The sequence below is a fragment of the Vicia villosa genome, linkage group LG3, assembly GCF_029867415.1.
Source record: "Vicia villosa cultivar HV-30 ecotype Madison, WI linkage group LG3, Vvil1.0, whole genome shotgun sequence".
Lineage (NCBI taxonomy): Eukaryota > Viridiplantae > Streptophyta > Magnoliopsida > Fabales > Fabaceae > Vicia > Vicia villosa.
In genome coordinates, this window is record NC_081182.1 from 39,833,420 (window position 1) to 39,857,980 (window position 24,561).

Genomic DNA, 24,561 nt, shown 5'->3' on the forward strand with positions numbered 1-24,561 from the left:
GGGGGAATGAAAGCGCTTTTTAAAAGCGCTCTTATAGGGGGTAGGTATGAAAGCGCTTTCTAAAAGCGCTCTTATAGGATGGGGTATGACAGCGCTTTTGAAAAGCGCTCTTGTAGGGCTGGGTATGAAAGCGCTTCTGAAAAGCGCTCTTGTAGCCCTGATTAAATTTTTCATAAAACACAGACACGCTAATTTTTTCCAGAAACACGCTATTTTTTCAGAAACAGTCTTCTTCTTCCTCGCAAGTTCTCAACCAGTACTCCTCCTCTCACTCCCTCCGCCGTTCTCAACCACTCCCCGTCCCTCCGTCGTCGTCTCACTCTCACGCCACCGCCGCCGCCGCTGCCGCCGCCGGTCTGTGGGATTTTAGGGTTTTCTTGGTCAAAATCAACACTTCTTGCTTCATCCAACCCATTATTAAGGTACATATATGAATGATTTTATTTGCAATTGATTATATGAATCAACTGATTTGGGTTTGATATTTTAGAAATTTGTATGATACTTTGCTACGGATACTTTGCTAAGGTACACATATGGATGATTTTAGAAATTTCTGTTGCATGAACTGAATCAACTCATAATGAATTTTTTTAGTCTGGTTTTTAATCCTTTAACAAAAATATAGAGAAATGAATATTGTTTGTGTTTGATAAAATATAGAGAAATAGATATTATTAATAAGAAACACCACCATCCTTTACCCAAATTTCTTTGATAAAATTTTGTTTTTGCAAATGACTAGTTTAGTAGCCATTTCATTAATTAATCATTTTCATCCAATATAATCTCTTAAAGATACTTATTTGAAAAGGTAGAGACAATAACTCACTTAGTAGTATGTAGTTTGTAGAGGTGAGGTGACTTTATGAATAAACATGGAAGGAAGAAAAATTAACCTATGAATTAAAAATGGTGCTTTTTATCTCCAGTTGTGAAACTGCTCTTTATCTCCTATTCTTTAAGGTGCAGCTAATTTGATTTCTAATTTGTTTTTTTTAGGTGCAGGCTTTGCGTCTTTCTTTGACAGTTAGAAACACGATAGTGTCATTTCACGTTGGTCTAGAGCTAGAATAAGACTTGCTAAGGTAAGATACTGGATAATAGTTAATGTTCTCACTAAATGATGTTATGCTATGTATATGGTGCTAATTATTTTTCTTGTGTTTGAGAAGAGGAACACAAAAGTTAGTGTTATTTTTTTTAGTACTCATGTTCATGTCTTCCATTGATGCTATGCTATGCTATGTATATGTGCTAATTATTTTTCTTGTGTTTGCTTCTGAATTAAGGACTTGTTGATTCATGAATCTTTGAATCTTTGAATTGGTCATATTAGCAAGATTCATATATTATTCAATTGTATTAAGTATCTAAGGTAGTAGTAATGTATTCTATTATACGATGACTTATGATTGCCTCTTTGTATCTGCAGAATCTGAATCTCTAAAAGAAAATTGCTTAACCTTGTTCCCAATATATCACCACTCTTCTTTCTCCTTAGTTCAGGTTTGTGCTCTTAACTATACTTAAGTATACTTAAGTTAGGTTGTTATGCTTCAGGTTTTGTTGACTTATTGGAACAATGTTTCGTGAGGTTTTATATAAAAGTATAAGTTTTGAAGTTCTACTGTTATTTTGATTACATGAAAACTTTGGCATACTATTTCGTGAGGTATATTTATATATTTACTTATTTGTGGGATTGAGAATGAAAATGCTATCTTTATTCTAAACCATGATCGTTGTGCACTATGAGCATGTTTGAATGTAATACAAACATTTCAACTCTTCCTCTTGCTATTTTGTATTGGTTTATGGAATTCTACAAGTTTTGAAATGGATTGAACTATATTAAAACATGCTCATATATTAAATTGACTTTAAGAGATAAGAAGGAAATATCTATATTTATTTCTGAAATGAAGTGAGATGGGAAACATTCACATTATTCTCTTTCAAATTTTACATTATTCTCTTTCAAATTTTTACTAGTGATTTCATTTTCAACCAGTTTTTTGGTTTGTGGACTTATATTACCTTGAAATAAGGTAATGTCTTCTTTAAGAAATCGGGTATTCTGATTAGGTATTCTATTATGATGATAGCTATTTATTATCTTGACAGAATTCCTTAGTACCTGATAGAGAAACCAAGAAGCATTTGTTTAGCTTAATTAAGTCATGGATAAGACATGGATGAGATCAAACCGATTGTCGAAAGAGTACGAGAAAGGGGTATGGGAATTCGTTGAGTTTGCGGTTAAGCACTCCGAAGACCCGCTTCGAATGCCGTGTCCTTGCTTGGGTTGCTGTTATGGGGATAAGGTTGACGGGAAACAGTTGGGATCCCATTTACTACGGTTTGGAATTGATAGAAGTTATACATGTTGGACAATGCATGGTGAGAAAAGTAACGGGAATGCTGGGTCGAGTTGTAATAGGAAGTATGCTTCAAACGACGATTGCACAGACACATACGATTGCGATCGAGTCGAAGAGATTGCAGAAGCGCTTGAAGAAGATCTTGCGGATTGTCCCAAAATGTTTGAGAGGTTGGTAAGCGATGCAGAGAAACCATTGTATGATGGTTGTTCAAAATTCACAAGATTGTCTGCGGTGTTAAAGTTGTACAACTTAAAGGCGGACAATGGATGGTCGGATAAAAGTTTCACAGAGTTATTAGCCCTTATGAAAGATATGCTACCAGAGGATAATGTTCTTCCCAATCGAACGTATGAAGCCAAAAAGATGTTGTCCTCTATTGGCATGAGCTATGATAAGATACATGCATGTCCAAACGATTGCGTTTTGTTTCGAAACGAGTATGCAGCGTTGAATGAGTGTCCTAAATGTGGTGCCCCTCGATATAAGAAAAAGTTGTCTCCTGCTAAAGTCTTATGGTATTTTCCTATAATTCCGAGATTTAGACGCATGTATCGTAGTGAGACCGATTCAAGACACTTGACTTGGCATGCAGATGAAAGAATTATTGATGGAAAGTTGCGACATCCGGCAGACTCACCACAATGGATGAAAGTTGATACTGATTATCCTGAATTTGGAAAAGAAGCAAGAAACCTTCGGTTGTCATTGTCTACTGATGGAATGAACCCGCATGGTATTCAAAGTATCTCGCATAGCACATGGCCTGTGATTCTTATGATCTATAACCTACCTCCGTGGCTATGTATGAAGCGTAAGTACATGATGTTATCAATGCTAATTTCTGGGCCTAAACAACCAGGGAATGACATAGACGTATACTTGGCACCGTTAATCGAAGATTTAAAGTTTTTGTGGGACAACGGTGTGGAGGTTTACGATGGGTATAGGAAGGAAAGTTTCAACTTGAGGGCGATGTTGTTTGGAACAATTAATGATTTTCCAGCATACGGAAATTTATCCGGGTACAGCAATAAAGGTCAAAAGGCGTGTCCCGTTTGTAAAGATGAAACCGATACGACACGATTGGATCTTTGTCAGAAGAATGTCTTTCTCGGTCATCGTAGATTCTTAAATTCTAATCATCACTACCGTGGGTGGAGAAAAGCATTCAACGGAAAGGCCGAACATGGTACAGCCCCGCCTTTTTTGTCAGGTGATCAAATTTTTGAAAAGGTGAAAGATGTGAGCACTCAGTTTGGCAAGCCTTTTGCACATTCACTTGTCAAGGGTGGGTGGAAGAAGAAGTCCATTTTTTTTGAACTTCCATATTGGAAGTCGTTGTACGTAAGACATTTCCTGGATGTTATGCATATTGAAAAAAATGTATTTGACAGCATTATAGGTACGTTACTCAATATACCAGGAAAGTCTAAGGATGGCGTTAACATAAGGAATGACATGGTAAACATGGGGATGAGAACTGAATTGAGACCCGTGACGAAAGGAAGACGAACATATCTGCCACCTGCTGTTTACACTCTATCTAGAAAGGAGAAGAAAACATTGTGTAAGTTCCTCAGTGAAGTTAAAGTTCCAGAAGGCTACTCTTCAGATATTAGAAGACTTGTGTCCATGAAAGACCTCAAGTTAAAGAGTTTGAAGACGCATGATTGTCATGTTATAATGGAACATTTTTTACCAATAGGTATATGTTCTATTCTGCCAGAAAAAGTAAGAAGCGCAATAACTAAGCTGTGTTTCTTCTTCAGGTCAATTTGCAGTAAGGTGGTCGATCCCGCGATCTTACCAACATTGCAAAAAGAGATAGTTGTTACTTTATGTGATCTTGAAATGTATTTTCCTCCCTCGTTTTTTGACATAATGGTTCATCTAGTCGTTCATCTTGTGAAAGAGACACAATTGTGCGGACCAGCTTATATGAGATGGATGTACCCTGCTGAACGTTATATGAAAATATTAAAAGGGTACGTGAAAAACAGAAGTCGACCGGAGGGTTGTATTGCCGAACGATACGTTGTTGAAGAAGCGGTTGAGTTTTGTACTGAATATCTGTCAAATGTTCAATCAATTGGACTCCCCAAATCTCATATTGTCGAAAAAAAAGAAGGAAAAAGGCTAATTGGAAATAAAGTTGTGACAGTATCAATGGTCGAACGGGATCAAGCGCACTTGTATGTTCTGCACAATGAGATTGAGGTTGAGCCGTATGTTGAAATGCACAAGGTTGTTCTCCGAGATTTAAATCCAAATAGAAATGAGAACTGGATAGTACGAGAGCACAATCGAAGTTTCATACCGTGGTTTAGGGATCATATTTATTCAAAGTATCGTTCAGATCCTGCTTCAGTAACAGAAAGGTTGAGATGTTTAGCCTATGGTCCAAGTGTAATTGTGCTTTCTTATAGCGCATACGCAATTAATGGATACACATTTTATACCAAAGAACAGGATGATAAAAGTACTATGCAAAATAGTGGTGTTACCTTGGTAGCTGAAGCAATGCACATATCAAGTGCGAATGACTTAAATCCGAAATTTGCAAATTTGTCATATTTTGGAGTTATCGAGCGCATTTTGGTGTTTGATTACGCGAAGTTTCAGATTCCTGTATTTGGTTGCAAGTGGGTTGAAAATAATAGTGGCATACGAATGGATAAGTCAGGATTTTTGCAAGTGGATCTCAATAGGGTAGGGTACAAAGATGAGCCTTTCATTTTAGCCTCTCAAGCTAAACAAGTGTTCTATGTCAATGATCCGACAAGTACGAAATGGTCTATAGTGCTTTTATCTAACAAAATAGTAGATGAAAACATTGAAGATCAAGGTGATATTGGTGTTGGCATTGAATCTTGTACAAGAAACGATCATAATGAGAATGAATCTTGTACTAGAAATGATCATAATGAGGGTATTTGGATCAATCCAACCGTCCGCGTTGTTAAGAGACGCGTAGAACACAATCCTACAAAGAAAAGAAAGAGACGTTAGTGATAAAGGTAATAGTATACATATTCCGACTAATTTGTTTTATTCAATTTGTACCGATTGTTTTAATCAATAGTATAGTACTTATTCAATTTTGGTGCATATTCTCGTTTTGTACATAACTTTTGAACCATGTATCCGTTTGTCGACTTCTTTACATGTAACTATACTATTTTGACGATTCCGGAGCTGCTCATGCACTTATATGTTCATTTCGGGACTGTTTTTTTATCGGTTTTGCTTCTGCCCGTAATCAAAAGTCGGGCTTAGGGTCTGAATTTCGGAAAACCGACTTTATTTTTGAGTCCGTGGGGACGTTTTACCATAGCCATGTAAATTTCGTTCAATTCCGACAACTTTATTTTTTTACGCTTATTTTGATTTGTACCGATTTCGTTTCCGATTTACTTGTACATGCATGGTTTGACTTCCATTTTACTTGTATAGATTGTTAGCTTATTAATAGTGTACTAATGTGCTTTAGTTTGTTTGATACAGGTTAAATGGCTCCGGATAGAGATGCTCCACCTGAAAACTCACAAGAAAGAGATGCTCAAGAAAGAGATGCCACGGATACAAATGCTCCACCTGATACTGAAGCAAAAGAAGTTGCACGAGGCATCACTATCATGAAGGGAATCGTTCGACATAGAGACCAAGGATTAGTATACCGATTGGAATGGAATTCTGATAAACAAGCAATTGGTCCTAATTCTGCAAAGTTGACAAGTTATATTGGTACACTTGTTCGTATGCATATTCCGGTCTCCGTAGCTAGATGGAATATGAAAAGCGAAGACTTGGATGCGAAAAAAAAAGCGATTTGGGACGAGCTTCAGGTATATATCATATATGGTTAATTGTTGTTATTATCTTGATGATAAATTGTTTAAATTACTTATACTAACACACTATGAGTATGTTTTTTTGCAGAGGACTTTTGAGATACCAGATGATCGTAGACGCTACATACTTGGTTTGGCCGGCAAAAGATATAGAGGGTGGAAAGCTTTTTTGACAAACACTTATCTTAAGGATAAAGATGGAAACTTTCTTGAAGAGGCACCGGGACGGCCAAAAAAGTATGAGATCTTCATTGGTGAAGAAGATTGGGCTAAGTTTGTAGAGCAAAGAGATGAAGATTTTCGGAAAAGGAGTGCCAAGAATAGTGCGAGAGCATCCAAACCCGCATATCCATACAAAAAAGGGCGTTTGGGATATGCACGCTTGGAGGATAAAATTGTAAGTAAATAGAAATGCGTTTTAATTAATTGTCTAAATGTGTTTTATTTGACGATTTTATCTTTTGTGTCAATGCATAGTTAGAGGAGACTAAAAGTGAGGAAACCTCACTTCCTGAACATGTGTTGTGGAGGGAAGCTCGTGTGGGCAAGGATCATGCTGTCGATCCCGAAGTTCAGAGAGTTTTTACTGAATGTGTAAGTATAATACTGTGTCTTTAATTAAATCAAATGTTTTTTAATATATAAATGATTTTTTAATGTAAATGAATTACAGGAGACCTTGTCGCAATCGGCATCCACCGGTGAGGGGAGCGTACTTAGTAGAGCACTAGATGCTCCTGAGTATCCCGGTCGGGTGAGGGGTAAGGGTCATGGTGTGACTCCAACCTCTTTTTACAAGAGTCCTAGGAGAAGAAATCCTTCAAATGAAGAAGTGTTGCAAAAGTTGGCGGAATTGCAAGCACAAGTCTCTGAATTGCAAAGAGATAAAGAGGCGTATATGAGAGAAAAGTGCAACACTTCATCGGTGAAAGAAACTAGTGATAAGGCTAGTATCAACTATCAAAGGAAATTTCCCGAGGTAATTATAATTTTTTTTCCTTTTAAATTGTTCTATTTTATTAATGATAATGACTTTATATTTACTATTGGTTTAGGGCATTTCATCTTGCCAACTATACTTATCGGAACCGAGTTATCGACTAGTTGGCAAGGGAAAAGTGCACAACACTTTGGGAGATTTACTTCACCATAGACCGCTCCCGGATGGACACCTGAAAGTATCGGTGGATGTTGTAGTAGATCATGATGCGATGCTACCGGTACCTGACATGGTCTCAGAGACGACATTGCTGCGAGATGCAATAGGATCATTTGTTGCATGGCCCTCGGAGCTCATTACCATTAGTGATGAGGTATATTTAAAACGATTATGAATCATTTAGTTTTCGAATGTCAATTCTAAACCGTTTATTAATTATTTTTTACATTTTAATTTTAGACTGCTCCTATAAAACCCACAGTTAAGGGTAAAGGGATTTTACAGGAGGAGGAGTCCGTTGCATCACTAAAAGAGGTACATTTAAAGTGTTAATAATTAATCTGAATCTAAATCTGCATGATTTTATATTTTACATAACTTATATGATTTTTAGGCATCCGCTCGAGAGTCACAACAAGTGACGCAGCAAGTTCGTACCGTACCACCCACTGGTCCTCCGAAGCCAGCGGGAAAAAAAGGCGGTGCTTTTGTGCCTCGGTACCGGTCGACGCTCGCAACAATGGTTGATATGTCCGATTTGAAGGATGGTGCTTTACGTGAAATCGTTATGGATGAGAGTGTCTTCGGTATTGAATTCAAGTCACTTATTACACTTGATGACTTGGAGGAGATTTTTAAGCATGATCAACTAGGCGTCAATAACATGCACTCATACATTCGGTAATATTCCCTCATCCGATATATTATTTAATTAGTCCCACAATATAATTTATTTACACATTTCAATGAAAATAATCTAATGTTTATTATGTTTTTATTTAAGGTTGTTGTATGACAGAGTGTTGCGCGGGACTCCGTTGTCTAACAGATTCCGTTTCGTGTCTTCCGCCCACTGCAGCGGAATGGCAATTGATTCGGAACCGGAATCAGTTAGACAGCGCTTAGTAGATAGATTCATGTCCACCGGCAATACAGAATGTCTGCATCTTTGGGCGTATAATACCCGACCAGTAGGGTTAGTTTCTCATTCTTTGTTCATCTAATCTCTGTTTCTTTTGTGTATAGCAAAATTTTCATATAACCTATTGTTTTTATTTATAGAGCACACTGGTTGCTGCTTGCTATCAACCCTATAAGGGAAGTCGTGTATTATCTGAATTCGGTAAATGGTGAATGGACCAATTATCCGGCCATGAAGGACATCGTTGATTTGTAAGTGGGATCGTTCTAAATATATATTCGTGTATATTTATATATATATATATATTTACTTATTTGTGGGATTGATCTAAACATATGCTTTTATATATTTGTTAATTAGATCAATACAAGTGTTCCGAAGTCAACGGGACGCACAGGTATCCCGAACTAAATCTAGCAACATTACTTGGATCCAAGTGCAGGTACATTATTTTTCACAATGTTGCTTATAATATATTTATGCTACTTGATAAAACAATGCACAACTATAGAATCTTATTTGTTTTTCTATGTAGTGTCCGCAACAGAAAAACAGTTACGATTGCGGATACTTTGTATTGAGGTTTATGAAAGAAATCCTTCAGGCAAATCAATTAGAGATTCCGCTCACGGTATGAATTTATAACTTAAGATAATTTCATATAATTTATTACATTTAACTAAATGTATCATTCATATTTTGTTTTTGTTTTGTAGTACCTTGACGAATTCCGTGCCGCTGGATACCCGAGACTTAAGTTGGAAGAAATAAAAGAGGATTTGTGTCATTTTTATATTAAGCGCTTTTTCATGTAGGATTTGTGTCGAATTGAAGTACTATAATATTATTGATGTTGTAATGATGTATATATATAATTTTGGATATTATAATGGTATTATATTAGTATATATATATATATTGTCTTACTGATGGCTGAAATAATATCGTCGAAAATAAATTACAGGTCGAAAATATTACAGGCTGAAAACATATTACAGGTCGAAAATATTACAGGTCGACTGGGAGGATTAAATTACAGGCTGCACATTAAAATACCTCATTTAGCTACTAAAGCGCTTTTTAAAAAAGCGCTCTTAAAGGCCCACATACTAAAGCGCTTCTTTTTAAAAGCGCTGCCAAAGATTACTAAAAAAGCAAAAAAAAAAAAACAACATACTAAAGCGCTTTTGTAAAAGCGCTCTTATAGGGGGGGCTATCAGAGCGCTTTTTCTGGAAAAAAGCGCTCTTAAAGCCCACCCTATAAGAGCGCTTTTACAAAAGCGCTTTAGTATGTTGCGTTTTTTTTTATTTTTTACTCTCACAGGTGGGCCTATCACAGCGCTTTTCTGGAAAAAGCGCACTTAAAGGGGGGCCTACCAGAGCGCTTTTTCCTGAAAAGCGCTCTTAAAGGGGGGCCTACAAGAGCGCTTTTTCCAGAAAAGCGCTCTTATAGGGGGGCCTACCAGAGCGCTTTTAAAAGCGCTTTCGTAGCCTATGCCAGCGCTGGCTTTGGCAGCGCTTTAAAGCGCTGTTAAAGCCCAAAAAAAGCGCTCCTATACATAGGTCTTCCTACCCTCTTTATGGTATGGATAGCCCCTATAAGGATTTGATGACCCTTCGATGACCCACACATCCAATGAAAGGACTACCTACCCTCCTTATGGTATGGATAGCCCTTTCAAACGAAAAACTTAAAGAACAAGAAAGACAATCTTAGGGTAGGTGCTCTTAAATGCTTACTCACATTCAAACTCAAATTACTTTTCACACCCACTCTTTTTTCAAATCCAAATTCAAATCCTTTTCCCGCTCTTTTCAAATACTTTCAAAAAGGCTACGCTTATTTTACAAGCTAAAGTCCTTATTCAAAATCCTTTACAATTCACACATGACACTCTTTCAAACAAATCAAACAAACAAGTGAACTAAGCAATTAAGAGCCCATGGATAACCATGGATACAAAGGGTGCTTACACCTTCCCTTTGTATAACCTGCCCCCCGAACTCAAAGTATTTAAAAGGTCTTTCCTGTTCTTTGTGCCTTTACAATTGGATAAAATAAAAGTCGGTGGCGACTCTTGCTTAACCGCGACATTTAAAAAAGTCAGTTCTCCCACCGTATTACAGGGTGTTACATCTCTTTCTTATCTGAGGGTGACCATTAATTTACCTATCACGAGGGATTAGGTTATTGTGTCATTGAAAGCTTGCAGGTTAGACCCTTCATAGGACCACAATTTCTCCTTCTTCAATCCTAACTTTTCAAAAAGGTTTGAGTACGTGATATCGCAAGAGATAACACCATCGATGGAGATTTAGGAGGTGTCAAAATTGGTAATGGCGGCCGTTATTCATAGAGGAAATATCTCATTTGGGATTCCGCCCATTTTCTCACTATATAGGAACCTGAGGATAGGCCTTTCTGACTTCCTGGTCGAAGTTTCCCCATCTTCTTTGTTAATGACTATCAACTCAACACTCTTTCTTTTGATGGTCTTTTTGGAAGGGTTAATTTCTCTTGGAAGACCACCACTAATTGATGTGGTGTATTGGTGTTTCCCTTTTCGACCCTCCTCTGCTTCACTATTGATACTGCTACCTCTTTTGGCTCCAGCGACAACTTGAATAGTCTTATTGGGATATTTTTCTCTGCAGGGGTAACCTTTCAAAATCTTCTCGGTTATTACACTCTCTCTTATTGTATTAACCTCCCTTCCCCTTATCATCCTATGAGTAATCAGTGAGTCACCCCTTCTTAATCAATAATTATATTGCATCTTTTGGCTGGATGTAATCATTTGTGTTATGGTTGTGACTCTTGTGGAAACAATAGTATTTAGAATTGCTTGTCATGGATGATTCTTTGATCGGGTAGGGATTCCTAATCCTGGCTTCTTTGAACTCAGTGTTAGCACTTTATTTCCAAATTTTATCCCTTGAAGTGTTCATGGGAGTGTAAGTGTTGAACCTGGATTAGGTTCTATGACCCCCTTCCTCTTTACAACGGTCGATGTCCCTTTCTGGTGCCCAATTATATTAAAAGTTCCTTGTTCCTCTACCTCTTTCCCCTTCCTTGTCCAGGAGCTTTACTTCATAACTGATATAGGATTGTGCCCTAATCAACAAATCACTTAGAGTACAGGCTCCCTTGAGCTCCAACTTTTCCAAGAACATGCAATTTTGACTCACTCTTTTCTCGAACACCAACAATTCAGCCTATCATTTGTCCCCCACTACTATTGCCACTTTAGTGAAGCGGTCAATGAACTCGCGTAGGATTCCTTCTTTTGATGAATGACTCCATTAAGGATGGTAGTTATCATAGGTTGTCGCTTTCGAACGGTGAACATGGAGTTGAATGATTCACATAGTTCTTTCCATGAATATATGTTATCATTTAGGAGGGTATTGGACCATGTCATTGCAGCTCCAATCAAGGTTACTCCGAAGAGTTTGCACTTTACTGCCCCTTGGGCGTGGTAGTTGTCTAGTCAATTGTCTACATGCTCAATATGCTCATTTGGATCTTCGGTTCCGTCTTATCTCTGTAGCTTTGGAGGTTTCTTTAATTACCTCAGAATTTTTCTATCGAGGATGCATGTTAACAACATGTTCTTTTTTAGCTCTAGGATCAGAACGTCTTCGTCATACCTTTCACTTCTTTGAGGACGGTGGACCTTTGAGAGAGTGTGGTTACCGCTCCTCCATTTAATACCAGGCAGAGGAGTTTGATGTCATCGATGTCAGTTGTGCGCTGGCGACCTCAAAGCCTCTCTTAGTGGCGTTGATGTTCTAATAGAGATCAACTTTAGTACAATGGCTTTGTTGCCTTGGGAGGCTGCTTCTCTCATAGTGTTATTCCTTGGCGCAACGTGTTGCAGACTTTTTTCAATTCTTAATAACCTCTCTACTAAGAGTTGCGACTTTAGGTGATGCACCAAATTCCAAACTTTGTCCAGCAGGTTGGTGGCTCCATGTACTCCAAGATTGGCATGTAAGAACTGAAGACTTAAGAACATTTCTCTTTTAGGTATGACATGTAGTAGAGGAGGTCGATTGATGGTTCACCTTGGTGAATTATCCGATGAAACGAAATGTTTGGAATGCTCATTGGCTAACTCTGGCTGGAGCGTGATCTTGTTGCGTATAGTCAGAAGGAGACGCCGCCATAATGAGTATGTCTTTTGCTTGAGGAGGAGGAAGAGGCAGAGCTCTAACATTTGTAACAACAACTTGCTGTCGACCGGAAGATCGAGTGATTTTCGATGCCATCATGGTTAATGAATCTTTTAGAAAAAGAGATATGTATTTTTAGATTATAGGAAATTTGAATGTGGAAAATTGCATATAAATTAGATTTTAATTCCCACATACAATGTCATTATTCTTGATATGGAATTAGAATTGTTTGGTGAACAATGAAGTATGATCTTGGTATGACAAACCAAGCTTCCAATGCAACGGAGAAATGACTGACTTGCAAAATTAACATTCCAATATTTAAACCTATTAGAGAAAGAAAAGTGATGAAAATGTGATAATGTCCATCAAAATTCATTGTTTCCTGCAACTAAGTCTTGTAAGTTTTTTTTCTAAGATGATTTCACAATTATTATCGTCGTATTCCAAAGTAAATATATGAGTTTTAAATGTAAATACAAGGACACTATTTCTTTCACTCTAATCATACTTCTAAAAGTAAGAGAATAAACACATAACTAATGATACGTTTAATGAGAAAATAACATGCACATGTAAAAATAACTTTATAATGTAAAAGAAACTAGTAAGGGGCTATAATCGTCTATTAGATGATCATGCGTTGCAGCTCTACCAACTATGGTACTGAATCTGCCATGTCTAGTTGTGTTGGTGTCTCTTCAGTTTTGTTTTATATAATCAATCTTTTGTCATTTCATCTTTATGTACTAAGCATTTTGATATTTTCAACTTAATGGAATCACTAGTGTATAGATTTTGATATTTTCAGGAAGACACGCATACTGCTGCACAAGTCAGTAACAAAAGTGAAACTGTATATGACTAGGAGTGAATCTGATTCATTTTGAAAGGTGGGAGATAAGAGTGAGATATGGAGTGGGTAAAGCAGGAAATTCGTTGCTTGTGATGGTGAAAGATACTAACAGAGAGTAGTAAATGGTGAACATGGGTGGGTGGGAACAAGTGGTAATAGTAGTGTGGAGGAAGAGACACAGACACAAGCAACAGCAAGCAATTGACAACACAAGATGATGGAAATATTAGTTGAAACTTGGCAGACATATACAGGCTTGGGTGGCTGCACCTACATAAAATGGAAATGTTTGTGTCTGTCTTTGTTTGACATATCACATTTGTGAAACGCAAAGTACTAATGCTGGTGGGTTTGGCATATACGCATAAGAGGGCATTCATTGGGCAATTCATTAATTTTTTTTAAAAATTGTGTAATTTTTACATAATTTGTGTATTTTGATATCAAAAGAGAAAAAAAAAATATTTATACCTTTTAATGATATTTTAATTAGAATATGTTTTATTTCATTCTAGAATAAAAAATGGTTGAGAGGTTTAAGATGAACATTGTGGAATGTTTACGGTACATTGATTAAGATTTTTGGTGATATATCCAAGACAATTAGAAATGATTTTGGTTGATCCGTCATGAAACAGGGAGGATCATTGTACATCAAACTTGGATCTTGGACCATAAAAATTATGAATGTAGGTAAGGATAATTTGAAGGGTGTGTATAATAGAGTTCCCATATTTCCGAGAGAAAGTTAGACATATTAGAAAGATCGGATGTACGTGCATCTTATGTCGGTTGATAAGAAATTAAAAAGACGTTTTACGATATGAATGCAAGGAATTTATTGATATCCAACTTTAGCTCTAATGTATATATTTTTAATTATGCATTATAAAACATCTAAAACAACGTGGGGTGCATTTCAAGTTCTCCATGAGAAAGCTGAAGATGTTAAACAATTTAACAAAGGAGTATGAGCTTTTTCGCATGGAACTCGTAGAATTAGTGACTTTCATGCAAGTGAGGTTCTCCTATATAATCAACAAGTTAGAAAATTTGGATAAGACATGTCTAATCAAGATTGTGCTAACAAAATTTTAAACTTTATGTGTAGAGGGTAGAAGCCAAAAGTAACTCTCATCAATGAATCTCAGGATCTAAAGTCACTTGATATGTCAACCTATCTTGTAAAGCTCACTGAACATGGGCATAAGCTGAAAAGATTTAAAGCAAGCGAAGGCAATACAAAACATAAATAAAAGAATCAAGAAGAGAATACAAGTATCTCCTTAAAAGCCTCCACTTCCAAGGTTAAAGTAGAGAATGATGAAGATAATACTAGTGAAAACTTTTCAACAGATGAAGAGATGAGATTGTTCGTTGGATGATACGATAATTTTATGAGAAAAAAGTTCTTAAACATTTTGAAAAGAATTTAATGAAATTCAGAAAGTCTAATCTACTAAATAAGTGTGAAGATAAAAAGAAGGAAAAAAGACAAATAACATACTATCAATGTGGTAAACCTGAATACTACAAGATCAATTTGTTCAAATTTAGTGAAGCGCAAAGGCAAACAACAATATACAAGACAATGAAAAAAAGTCAAGGGTCGTATATTCAATTTTTATGTGTATTCAATATTTTGTTTATTTTAAGATAAATTGATAATATTAGTAAAATATATATTAAAAAAATACATATATACATTTATATAGCATATTATATTTAAAGAAAAAATATTCTAAAAGAGTCTTATAATTAATAGTAGGTATACCATTCTAATAACGAAAATGAGAAATTTATAATTTTGTCTTATGAGTATAGTTTAGCTAGTAGTGACAAGAGATTACCAAAAAAAAAATAAAAAAAGCTAGTAGTGACAAGAACAAAATTAACACACAATCTATTAAACAAAAAAAATCACTTTTTCCTTAATATCTATTACTGTTCATTCAAACCAAACAACCTCATCAAGATTTACTCCTCTCCATTCAAGGCAAATAACTTCATTTCTCACATTTGATTAGTTTTTCATTTTTTTATACTTTTGATGCATGCAATGCAAATTCTTAAATTATTCTAGTTAACCTTTATTAAGTTACATCCAATAGAAAATACTTAAAACTAAATTAAGTTACATCCTTCATTTGAATCATTATGCATTGGGATTGTTGGGTGTTTTTTTTTTTTTTTGAGATTCTCATTAATAAGAGAAAATTTAGATTTCAAAATCCGTATTCATCCCTTTGAAATTTGGGATTTCAAAGTCCAAAGCCTAATACGAATAGAAAAATCTAGATTTTATGCTTGTTATTCTTTTGTGTCATTCTGTTTGTGTTTGCTAATGATATTGTCTTGTCTTGTATGATTATAGAAAATAGTCGACGAACAACCAAAGTACAAACATGATCGACTGTCTCAATATGCTTTAGTATACGTAGGGAGAGAGCCAAATCATTGTTAGTTACTGGAAAATCATCTTGGGCTGCTAAGAGTCGTTTTCCTGTGGTCATGTATCTTCGAATCATGACGAAGCACCCACTTCTCTCTTTCACGCTCCTAGTGATTTTATACATGCACGTGACCTGGTGCTTTTGTACATGCACGTGACCTACATCATGCAATTGGACTTGCTGTTGTCGCACCTGGTGGTTTTCTTGGAGGTCCATATTGTTGGAAATATAACTAGAGTAAATCTCCAAAAATTGAATACAAATAAAATAAAATAAACCGAGAACCAAAAATTTATTACTAACTTGCAATTTTTGGATGGAAAATTACAAACTCTCTCAACAACAACTTTTGGACGGAAAAATTGAAAACTCTCTCAACAACTATTTTTGGATGGAAAAATAGAAAACCTTCTCAACTATAATTTTTTTACGGAAAAATTGTAAACCATCTCTAGACACACAACTACCCAAGTCCTCAATACACCCAATAAACTAGAATTGTTGTGGTATATAAACTCAAACGAACACTCCATATTTACAATAACTTTTTTACTTATTTTTTTCTTCATATTACTCGACGCGGGGCTCGGATGAATACTCAAGCAAAACATATATGACATGTCATTGCTTCCATTTTATAAACACCATACTTCTAAGCATGTGTGGAAAATAAAGGTAGCATAAATGTTTAATTAGTCTTTTTAACATTTATTTTAAACAATTTGTATTGTCTGACATTGATGTATTTTGTTGTAGTACCGTGACACACTGAAATGCATAAACCATGATAGAAACATAACAAATATACCTAATTCAAATGAACCTTGGTTTGAAGACGTGTTGGAGCTATATGGTATGAAAGACGTGTTGGAGCTATATGGTATGAAAGACCTCTGTAGGACAGTATATTTGTATATTGACTATAGTTTTTGTCTGCATTTGTTCATAGATGACATACAAATACATCCTCATTTCTTCTTCCTGTAGGTGAGATAAGCATCACGTTGATGATGTATCATGTCTCCTTCATATTCCTATCACATAGAGATTGTTCAATCACTGTATCTTTCATATATATGAGGCACTTGGCCTAATGGTGGCAAAATTATGAGCTGATGCAAGTGAGGCCAAAAAAGAGGTGGAAGACACCAGATTATGAGCTCATGTCAAATTTTCATTCCCAACGAGAATATATATTGACCACTTGAATGAAACTCTAAATAATGTGGGTGATGATGCACATGTTTCCTACCATAGACAATGCGCGTTGGAGACATATTTTTTATTTTGGTTGGCACATTCATTTTTATTTAACTAAGTGTGACATATGTCGATGTAGTTTATCTTAAATACTTCATGGACTTGGAGCTGATTTATGAGTACAATTGGGAGCAACTTGTTTGGTTTAGCTATACTCCAGGTTAGCTGAAGGTAGTAAATGGAAGACGAGACAAATGACTGAATGCAATTGTCTATTTTACGTCATGTATTTACATGTCATTTATTACTTTCACACTACTTGTTCTACACCCTTAGTGATATTTCATTTGAACCATTTTCAAGCATAGATCCTCTAGTATTTCCTATGTATTGTTGTTAGGAATTATTTCATACTACATTGAAGATTTTCCGCGTGAGTGCTCAGTTAACCCACTAAGGGGGAGTTTAACATCTAAGTCGTAAAGACTTGCTCTTGTTCGTATTCTGGCAGATGATATTTGTTTCTCATCGTACAAAGAACATATCAGACATATCATATGGAGTTGATATCTTGGTACTCTGGATGTCTGACTTATGGGTCTCGATATATGCATCCATATATGTCTAAGAAAGTACTGCGACAGTTTGAGTATTTGTAGGGTGTTTCTAGTGACCACATAGTTGATGCTTCTGCCACTATCTTCCGTAGAGATGTTAATGGAATATTTGTCGACTACCATGAGCATCTGGTGCTAGAGAATGTACATAGTGTGTTAGCTCATTGTGCATGGAGTATGATATACAAATATACTCAATGGTTTTATAGAGAGTATCATCCTTATAAGGCATTAGTGCTAGAAAGAAATCTCCCTAGGCCAACGCATCCCAAGTTACTAAAAGAGAAATATGCAAGGGCTGACCATGTTGTGAATGTATTACCTATATGTAACCGTATTGTTGTGATTGGAAGAAATTCCATAGATCAATGAGTTTTTCAGGACAACACTCTTGAGAGGGTTACTTTGGATACGATATTATTAGAGGCATGATTTACACTACAATATAAGATACAATGGAGGATTAAAGGAGTTAGATATACCCAATAGTTGTATTTTAACTTGTATTTCGATACAAACATTTTGAATGATTGAATTATGAATTATGAATGGTTTATGACTGATGTATGGATAATATATGGTTTGATATAAACATTATGAATGAATGAGTTATGTATGGTTTATTGTATGAATAATATATGGTTGTGTGACTAATGTATGTATAATGACTTATATATAATACTATCCATATGTTTATAATACTGTCTAGAGGTTTGTCTGGAGATTGAAATTCGAATTCACCCCATGGTATCACATAATACACATAAATTACAATCTCAAGGGTTTGTCCGAATTTACCTCTTTGAAATCTCGTAGGTGTGTTCGAATATTGAAATCCATATTCAACCTATGAATATATAAAAAAATAAACATTCAATACAGTGTAGGGGGTTTATTCGGAGATTGAAATTTAGATTTACCTTTTTGTTATCTTACATGAAGTACACACAAACAATATTGTTCTTGGGAAAGTTCGCAATCGAAACTTTTTTTTACTTAGATGGGGTGTATTTCTGATGAAGAGACTTGTTGTATTTTGTTGTGTCCGAATTTTAATCTCCGAGCAATGCTTAAGGGTAATTTTGTGTTTCCACGGGATTTGAGAGAGGCATATGGGTGGGTGGGGGCATTGAACAATTCCCGAATGTGAATAGCAGGTCATTAGAGAGAGCCAAAATTCGAGAAATCTACATGTCACCCCCTAATTAGACTTGACCTCCCCAAAAGGTATGAAATGACCAAAATATCCAAAGATTTTTCCATTACCACATTTTAGCAAATCTACGTGAGACACCGGATTTTTACAATCTTTAGGCGATACCGGAAATTTTGCGTGCATATCAGAATTTTGGCAAAAACAAGTAAGTTTCCGGTAGATTTTGTGAAATTTCTGGTATTTTGTATCGGAAATTTCACAATTTCCGGTATTTTCTACTGGAAATTTTAAAATATCCGGTATTTTGTACCGGAAATTTCACAATTTCCGGTACAAATTCCCATACTGTAAATTTTGAAATTTACGGTACAAATTATTATACCGGAAAATTTTGAAACTTTCGGTATTTGTATTTTAAAAAAAATGCTATTTCCTATCCACCACCACCACCTCCCGCAGGTGACCAGGACATCCGCCTGCAGTACATCGTCGTTCACTTGGATAACCTCATGGGTTTGGTGATCCTAGATGGTGAGGATCACAGTATTTTACCTAGGTTGGCGGATATTGCCCGTGGAGGACCTATGTAGATTTATTTGTTATGATTGTATCATTTGTATTATTTGTATATTTTTTACGGGCATCTTTTTTATTGCATAATCTTTTTGGCTAGTACATGTTTCGACTAGATAAAGAAAATAACATCAATAACAAACAAACATAGTTAACAAACATCAGATGAAAACAACGAGCATAAACAGTACTCCGAAACATGAAAACATAGGCACTAACGAAAGACTCTAGATGAATCATACACTTCATTTTGTTGTCCACTGATCTTTGGATCTGCGCATCCAATTCCATCGGACCTTTAGTTATCCTACGGCGAAATGATTTCCACATGACCTTCACATCTTCATCATTCTTCAACTCGATTAAGTTGTATTTCACCCTTCTATTTATATCAATCCAGTCCTCCCGAAACTCAATCTTTGTCACCCTTCTGTTATCGAAATCAGGAAGCAAATTATTTAATGTTTCTTTCAAGGTGGCAAAAGGATTCAGGCCCATCTGAAATCTTGATTTGAACAACAGAGTTGAGGCCATTGAAATACACTTCTACATTAATCAAATATTGAGGTAGAGGCATTTTGTTGAAATGGTGTGTTATCCAATAACCCTAACACCTCTATTTATACAAATGGTGGTGCATTATAGACCATACTGATCAGTGCATTTTGATGCACATTCCTCTACGGTTGTACTTATACATTTCCATGGTTTGCTTGTCTTATTTTTGTATTTTATAATGTTTTTATATTTTAAATTATTTTTATTGTTATTTGATTTTCGTATTTATTTTTCAGCTTTAGCAGTCTGCACGGAAACGATCATAACTGGAGTTTCGGGAGTCCGATTGAGGCGTTCTAATAATCGCCGGAAAGCTAAGAGAAAGAGCTACAACTTTTATGTTGGAGTCAAAGTCAGAATCGGAACCTATATTTCCCAGAATTGCGTTTGAAGCTGCAGCACTATTTTATTTTCAGTTTTTGGGTCGTTTAGTAGTGGGCCTGGTTTTGTCATTCGACCCAGTTGGGTCATAAACGTTTTTTGGCTGATTCCTAATAGGTCTAGCAGCCGTGTTACTGTTTATCACGTTTGACTATTCACAATTTTGTTTCGACTCTTTTGCTCTGTACGGTAATGGAGAACTAAACCTCGAGGATCAATTCACTGTAATCAGATGCCGCTTTGAGGTTCTTTTATAATTTTCCATTAATCTGTTCCTTTGAATTCAATCTATAATTACAATTGCTTGCTTAATTTAATTGTTTTTATATGATAGAATTCTTTAATTTGATTGTTGTCTGTTCTTGAATCAATTTCGTGATTAGTGTAGCTTTTGCGTTGTCGCGTTCGATCATATTGTGTTTGCTTAATTCACAATAGCTTATAATCCGTTTGCTTTATCCGGAATTCAGGGACAGACTTCGTATAATTGCTATTGCGCTTGTCAGTAGTTTTTGTAGTCGAATAGGATCAGACCCGTTTAGGGAATTGGAATTTTATAGGGATCAATGATAAGTCGGAAGTTGATACAGTGGGTTGATTCGTTTCAGCTTATTCAGATAATCACTTTTTTATAATAACTTATTTTCTGCATTTTTATAATTGAACACGAAACAACCCCCCCTTAATTCGAATTCCATTCGGTTAGTAACAACTAAGAATCCTTGTGAGACGATATTCGAGTCACTTGTCGCTATCTACAGTTTTATTCAAAATAACTCGTTTTTGATCCGCGCGCGACAGCGGATCAAATTGGCGCCGTTGCCGGGGATTCTTGTTGTTATTAACTGATTTTAGAGTCTTAGATTTAGTGTTCGTGCGTTTAGGCCACAGGTTCCTTGCGGTTTTGGCCATAACGCCTTTTTGAGTCGAAAAATCTGTTTTTGGGAAAATTGAGTCCGATCGGTAATCTGTTTTTGCCTACTAGGAGCAGAAAAATCGTGTGATCAATACTCCCTTACTCTAAAAGAGTAAGGGAATTCGACCCCAAATCTCCAAATTCATCGTTTTTCTATTTTTAATGAATTTTTTACTGTTTTCATAGAGTCGAAAAAATCCAAAAAAAATCTCAAAATTCTTATTTGTCTTAATTAGATTAAATTTAGTGTTTTTATATTTTTATGAATTTATTTTAATCGTTTTTCTTCTTTCCATTTGTTTCTGCCTGTTTGGGACATAGTTGGTATTTTTGTGTTTGTTGATAACATGGCTGAACAAAGAACCTTAAGGCAGTTGGCTGCCCCTGAAGCGAACTTATGCATTGAGTATCCTGATGTTGATGTACCTTTTGAATTGGAATATGGTTTAACACATTTGTTGCCTAGGTTTAATGGTTTTGCAGGTGAGGATCCGCATATGCATCTGAATGAATTTCAGGCTGTGTGCTCTGCACCTTCCGAACCTTCACTAGAGGATATTGTCAAACAAATGGCTGCAAATAATCTTCAGTATCAACAACACATAGATTCTACTCTTCAGACTTTGCAAACACAGATTGGACAACTTGCCACTTTGATGAATGCCATGCAGCAAGCTCAAGGATCAAACCAACAATCCTTGGAAGAGCATTCTATTTTTCAAATAGAGTTGCCTTCTGAAACTGTTGATAATACTTTTACTGATTTGTTTGCAGATGATTTTCCATCATTGTCTGGTTTTGATGATGTTTACTCTTGTGATGTTTGTACTGACACTAATATTTGCTCTGTTTGTGCTGAAATTGAGCTTGCCTTGCAAAATGATATTCTTACTGCAGATGAGGTTGCAAATGAAGTTGTTCATGTAGATGAAGCTCTCGACACCCCGGCTGCCCGGAACAAACCATCCATTGAACAACCACCTTCCCAAGAGCTGAAACCAATTCCTGAAAATCTTAAATATGCTTATTTAGAGATGAATGAAAAACTTCCGGTTATAATTTCTTCTAAACTTTATTTTGATCAAGAAAGTAAGTTTTTGCAGGTTTTGAAGAAGCATAAGAAAGGAATTGGATGGACCTTGGATGACATTTATGATATTAGTTCGTCCATGTGTGTGCATAGGATCTCACTTGAAGATGTATCAAAAGTAGTGAGGCAGCCCCATAACCTTTGGTTCCTTGATGTCGTGAAAGATGAGAGCACCTTCACGTGCCCATTTGACACTTTTACTTTTAGAAGAACATTCTTTGATCCTGGAATAAAAGGCAAAGGAGCTAAACCACTTTTTAAGGATGATGAGCATTACCGAAAGCTTCTCCATGAGAGCTCCAATTTAGAAGAAGAGAATATAGAAGACCTCTCTTTGGGAAAGGCAGCTTATGTGATCACTTATCCTCCTTGACTACTCGGGTGTGTTCTTTCCTTTCTCTCACTCTTATTTTATATTAATGTTCTTTCATTAAGGACAATGTATGTCTTAAGTGTGGGGGAGAGAATCATTTATTTGTTTTGTTTTCTTTCAATTTTTTTTGTTTTTGTTTTAATTTCAACCAATAAAAAATGCATCTTCTTGAAAGTTTTAGGCTATAGACTGATTTGAGTCGAGTTTGCGGAGACGTGGGAAAAATTCACAAGATCGGTATCGTTCTAACACCATAAGTCTCCTGCATATGGAAATCGATTTGAATTTTTTATTATGTTTTAGCCTTAAATTCTCATTCTCTGACAGCTCTTGAGTAGTTTATTTCAGCAGTCGGCACCATCCCTCACACACTTTACGCAGGAAGCCGATGAATATAAGTGAATGTTCCGAAAAGAAAAGAAAAAAAGAGAAAAGAAAAAGGTAATACACCTTCTAAGTTTGGTGATCCTCACCCGGTCACTTAACCCAACGGTTGTGTAATCTTCAAAAAAAAAAAAAGTTTTCAAAACTCTTTGTTAGTTGGTTCAGCGGTTTCTGGTGCTGAACTTGGTAGGGAGGATTACAGTCCGATCCCCCGCAACTACATCTGAGTAAGCAAAGGGTTATGCCACGCAAGTACCAGAACCCCGTGCAAAAGGATCAGAGTCACTAACCGGTTGTGCTGCTATAAGTGTGTGGAGATAACGGGCTTAATGTGATTGCGCCTGAATGAAAAAGAGCAAAAAGGATGAGTAAGTTAGGCTATGGTATAATAATATGATTTGAATTGGTTTGTGTATTTAGGAGGCTTATGTCTGCATATTTGTGGTTAGTGTTCTTACGATGTCCTTAGAGTGCAAGATTAGTACCTGTCGATGCAAACTTACCCGAAGAAGATTGGTAGCCTAGGATGAGTAACTATTGATGTATTTCTGCTTTCTTTGTTTTGTTTTTCATTTTGCTCGGAGTGCAAAAGTTCAAGTGTGGGGGAATTTGATCAGTGCATTTTGATGCACATTCCTCTACGGTTGTACTTATACATTTCCATGGTTTGCTTGTCTTATTTTTGTATTTTATAATGTTTTTATATTTTAAATTATTTTTATTGTTATTTGATTTTCGTATTTATTTTTCAGCTTTAGCAGTCTGCACAGAAACGATCATAACTGGAGTTCCGGGAGTCCAATTGAGGCGTTCTAATAATCGCCGGAAAGCTAAGAGAAAGAGCTACAACTTTTATGTTGGAGTCAAAGTCAGAATCGGAACCTATATTTCCCATAATTGCGTTTGAAGCTGCAGCACTATTTTATTTTCAGTTTTTGGGTCGTTTAGTAGTGGGCCTGGTTTTGTCATTCGACCCAGTTGGGTCATAAACGTTTTTTGGCTGATTCCTAATAGGTCTAGCAGCCGTGTTACTGTTTATCACGTTTGACTATTCACAATTTTGTTTCGACTCTTTTGCTCTGTACGGTAATGGAGAACTAAACCTCGAGGATCAATTCACTGTAATCAGATGCCGCTTTGAGGTTCTTTTATAATTTTCCATTAATCTGTTCCTTTGAATTCAATCTATAATTACAATTGCTTGCTTAATTTAATTGTTTTTATATGATAGAATTCTTTAATTTGATTGTTGTCTGTTCTTGAATCAATTTCGTGATTAGTGTAGCTTTTGCGTTGTCGCGTTCGATCATATTGTGTTTGCTTAATTCACAATAGCTTATAATCCGTTTGCTTTATCCGGAATTCAGGGACAGACTTCGTATAATTGCTATTGCGCTTGTCAGTAGTTTTTGTAGTCGAATAGGATCAGACCCGTTTAGGGAATTGGAATTTTATAGGGATCAATGATAAGTCGGAAGTTGATACAGTGGGTTGATTCGTTTCAGC

The 24,561-nt window shown here is 36.0% G+C and overlaps 2 protein-coding genes across 2 annotated transcripts; both read left to right on the forward strand.

Annotated features, from left to right (window-relative positions):
• Positions 1-994: 994 nt before the first annotated feature.
• On the forward strand, positions 995-6,828 carry LOC131655491 (uncharacterized). The gene is made up of 4 exons (XM_058925348.1): positions 995-1,088; positions 1,436-1,509; positions 5,892-6,232; positions 6,327-6,828. Exons 3-4 carry the CDS (start codon positions 5,897-5,899, stop codon positions 6,645-6,647), a joined length of 657 nt encoding a protein of 218 aa, XP_058781331.1. The 5' UTR covers positions 995-1,088; positions 1,436-1,509; positions 5,892-5,896; the 3' UTR covers positions 6,648-6,828.
• A 974-nt stretch (positions 6,829-7,802) lies between these two features.
• Positions 7,803-9,214, forward strand: LOC131655492 (uncharacterized). The gene is made up of 6 exons (XM_058925350.1): positions 7,803-8,078; positions 8,182-8,373; positions 8,460-8,570; positions 8,680-8,761; positions 8,855-8,950; positions 9,036-9,214. Exons 1-6 carry the CDS (start codon positions 7,918-7,920, stop codon positions 9,132-9,134), a joined length of 741 nt encoding a protein of 246 aa, XP_058781333.1. The 5' UTR covers positions 7,803-7,917; the 3' UTR covers positions 9,135-9,214.
• Positions 9,215-24,561: the final 15,347 nt, after the last annotated feature.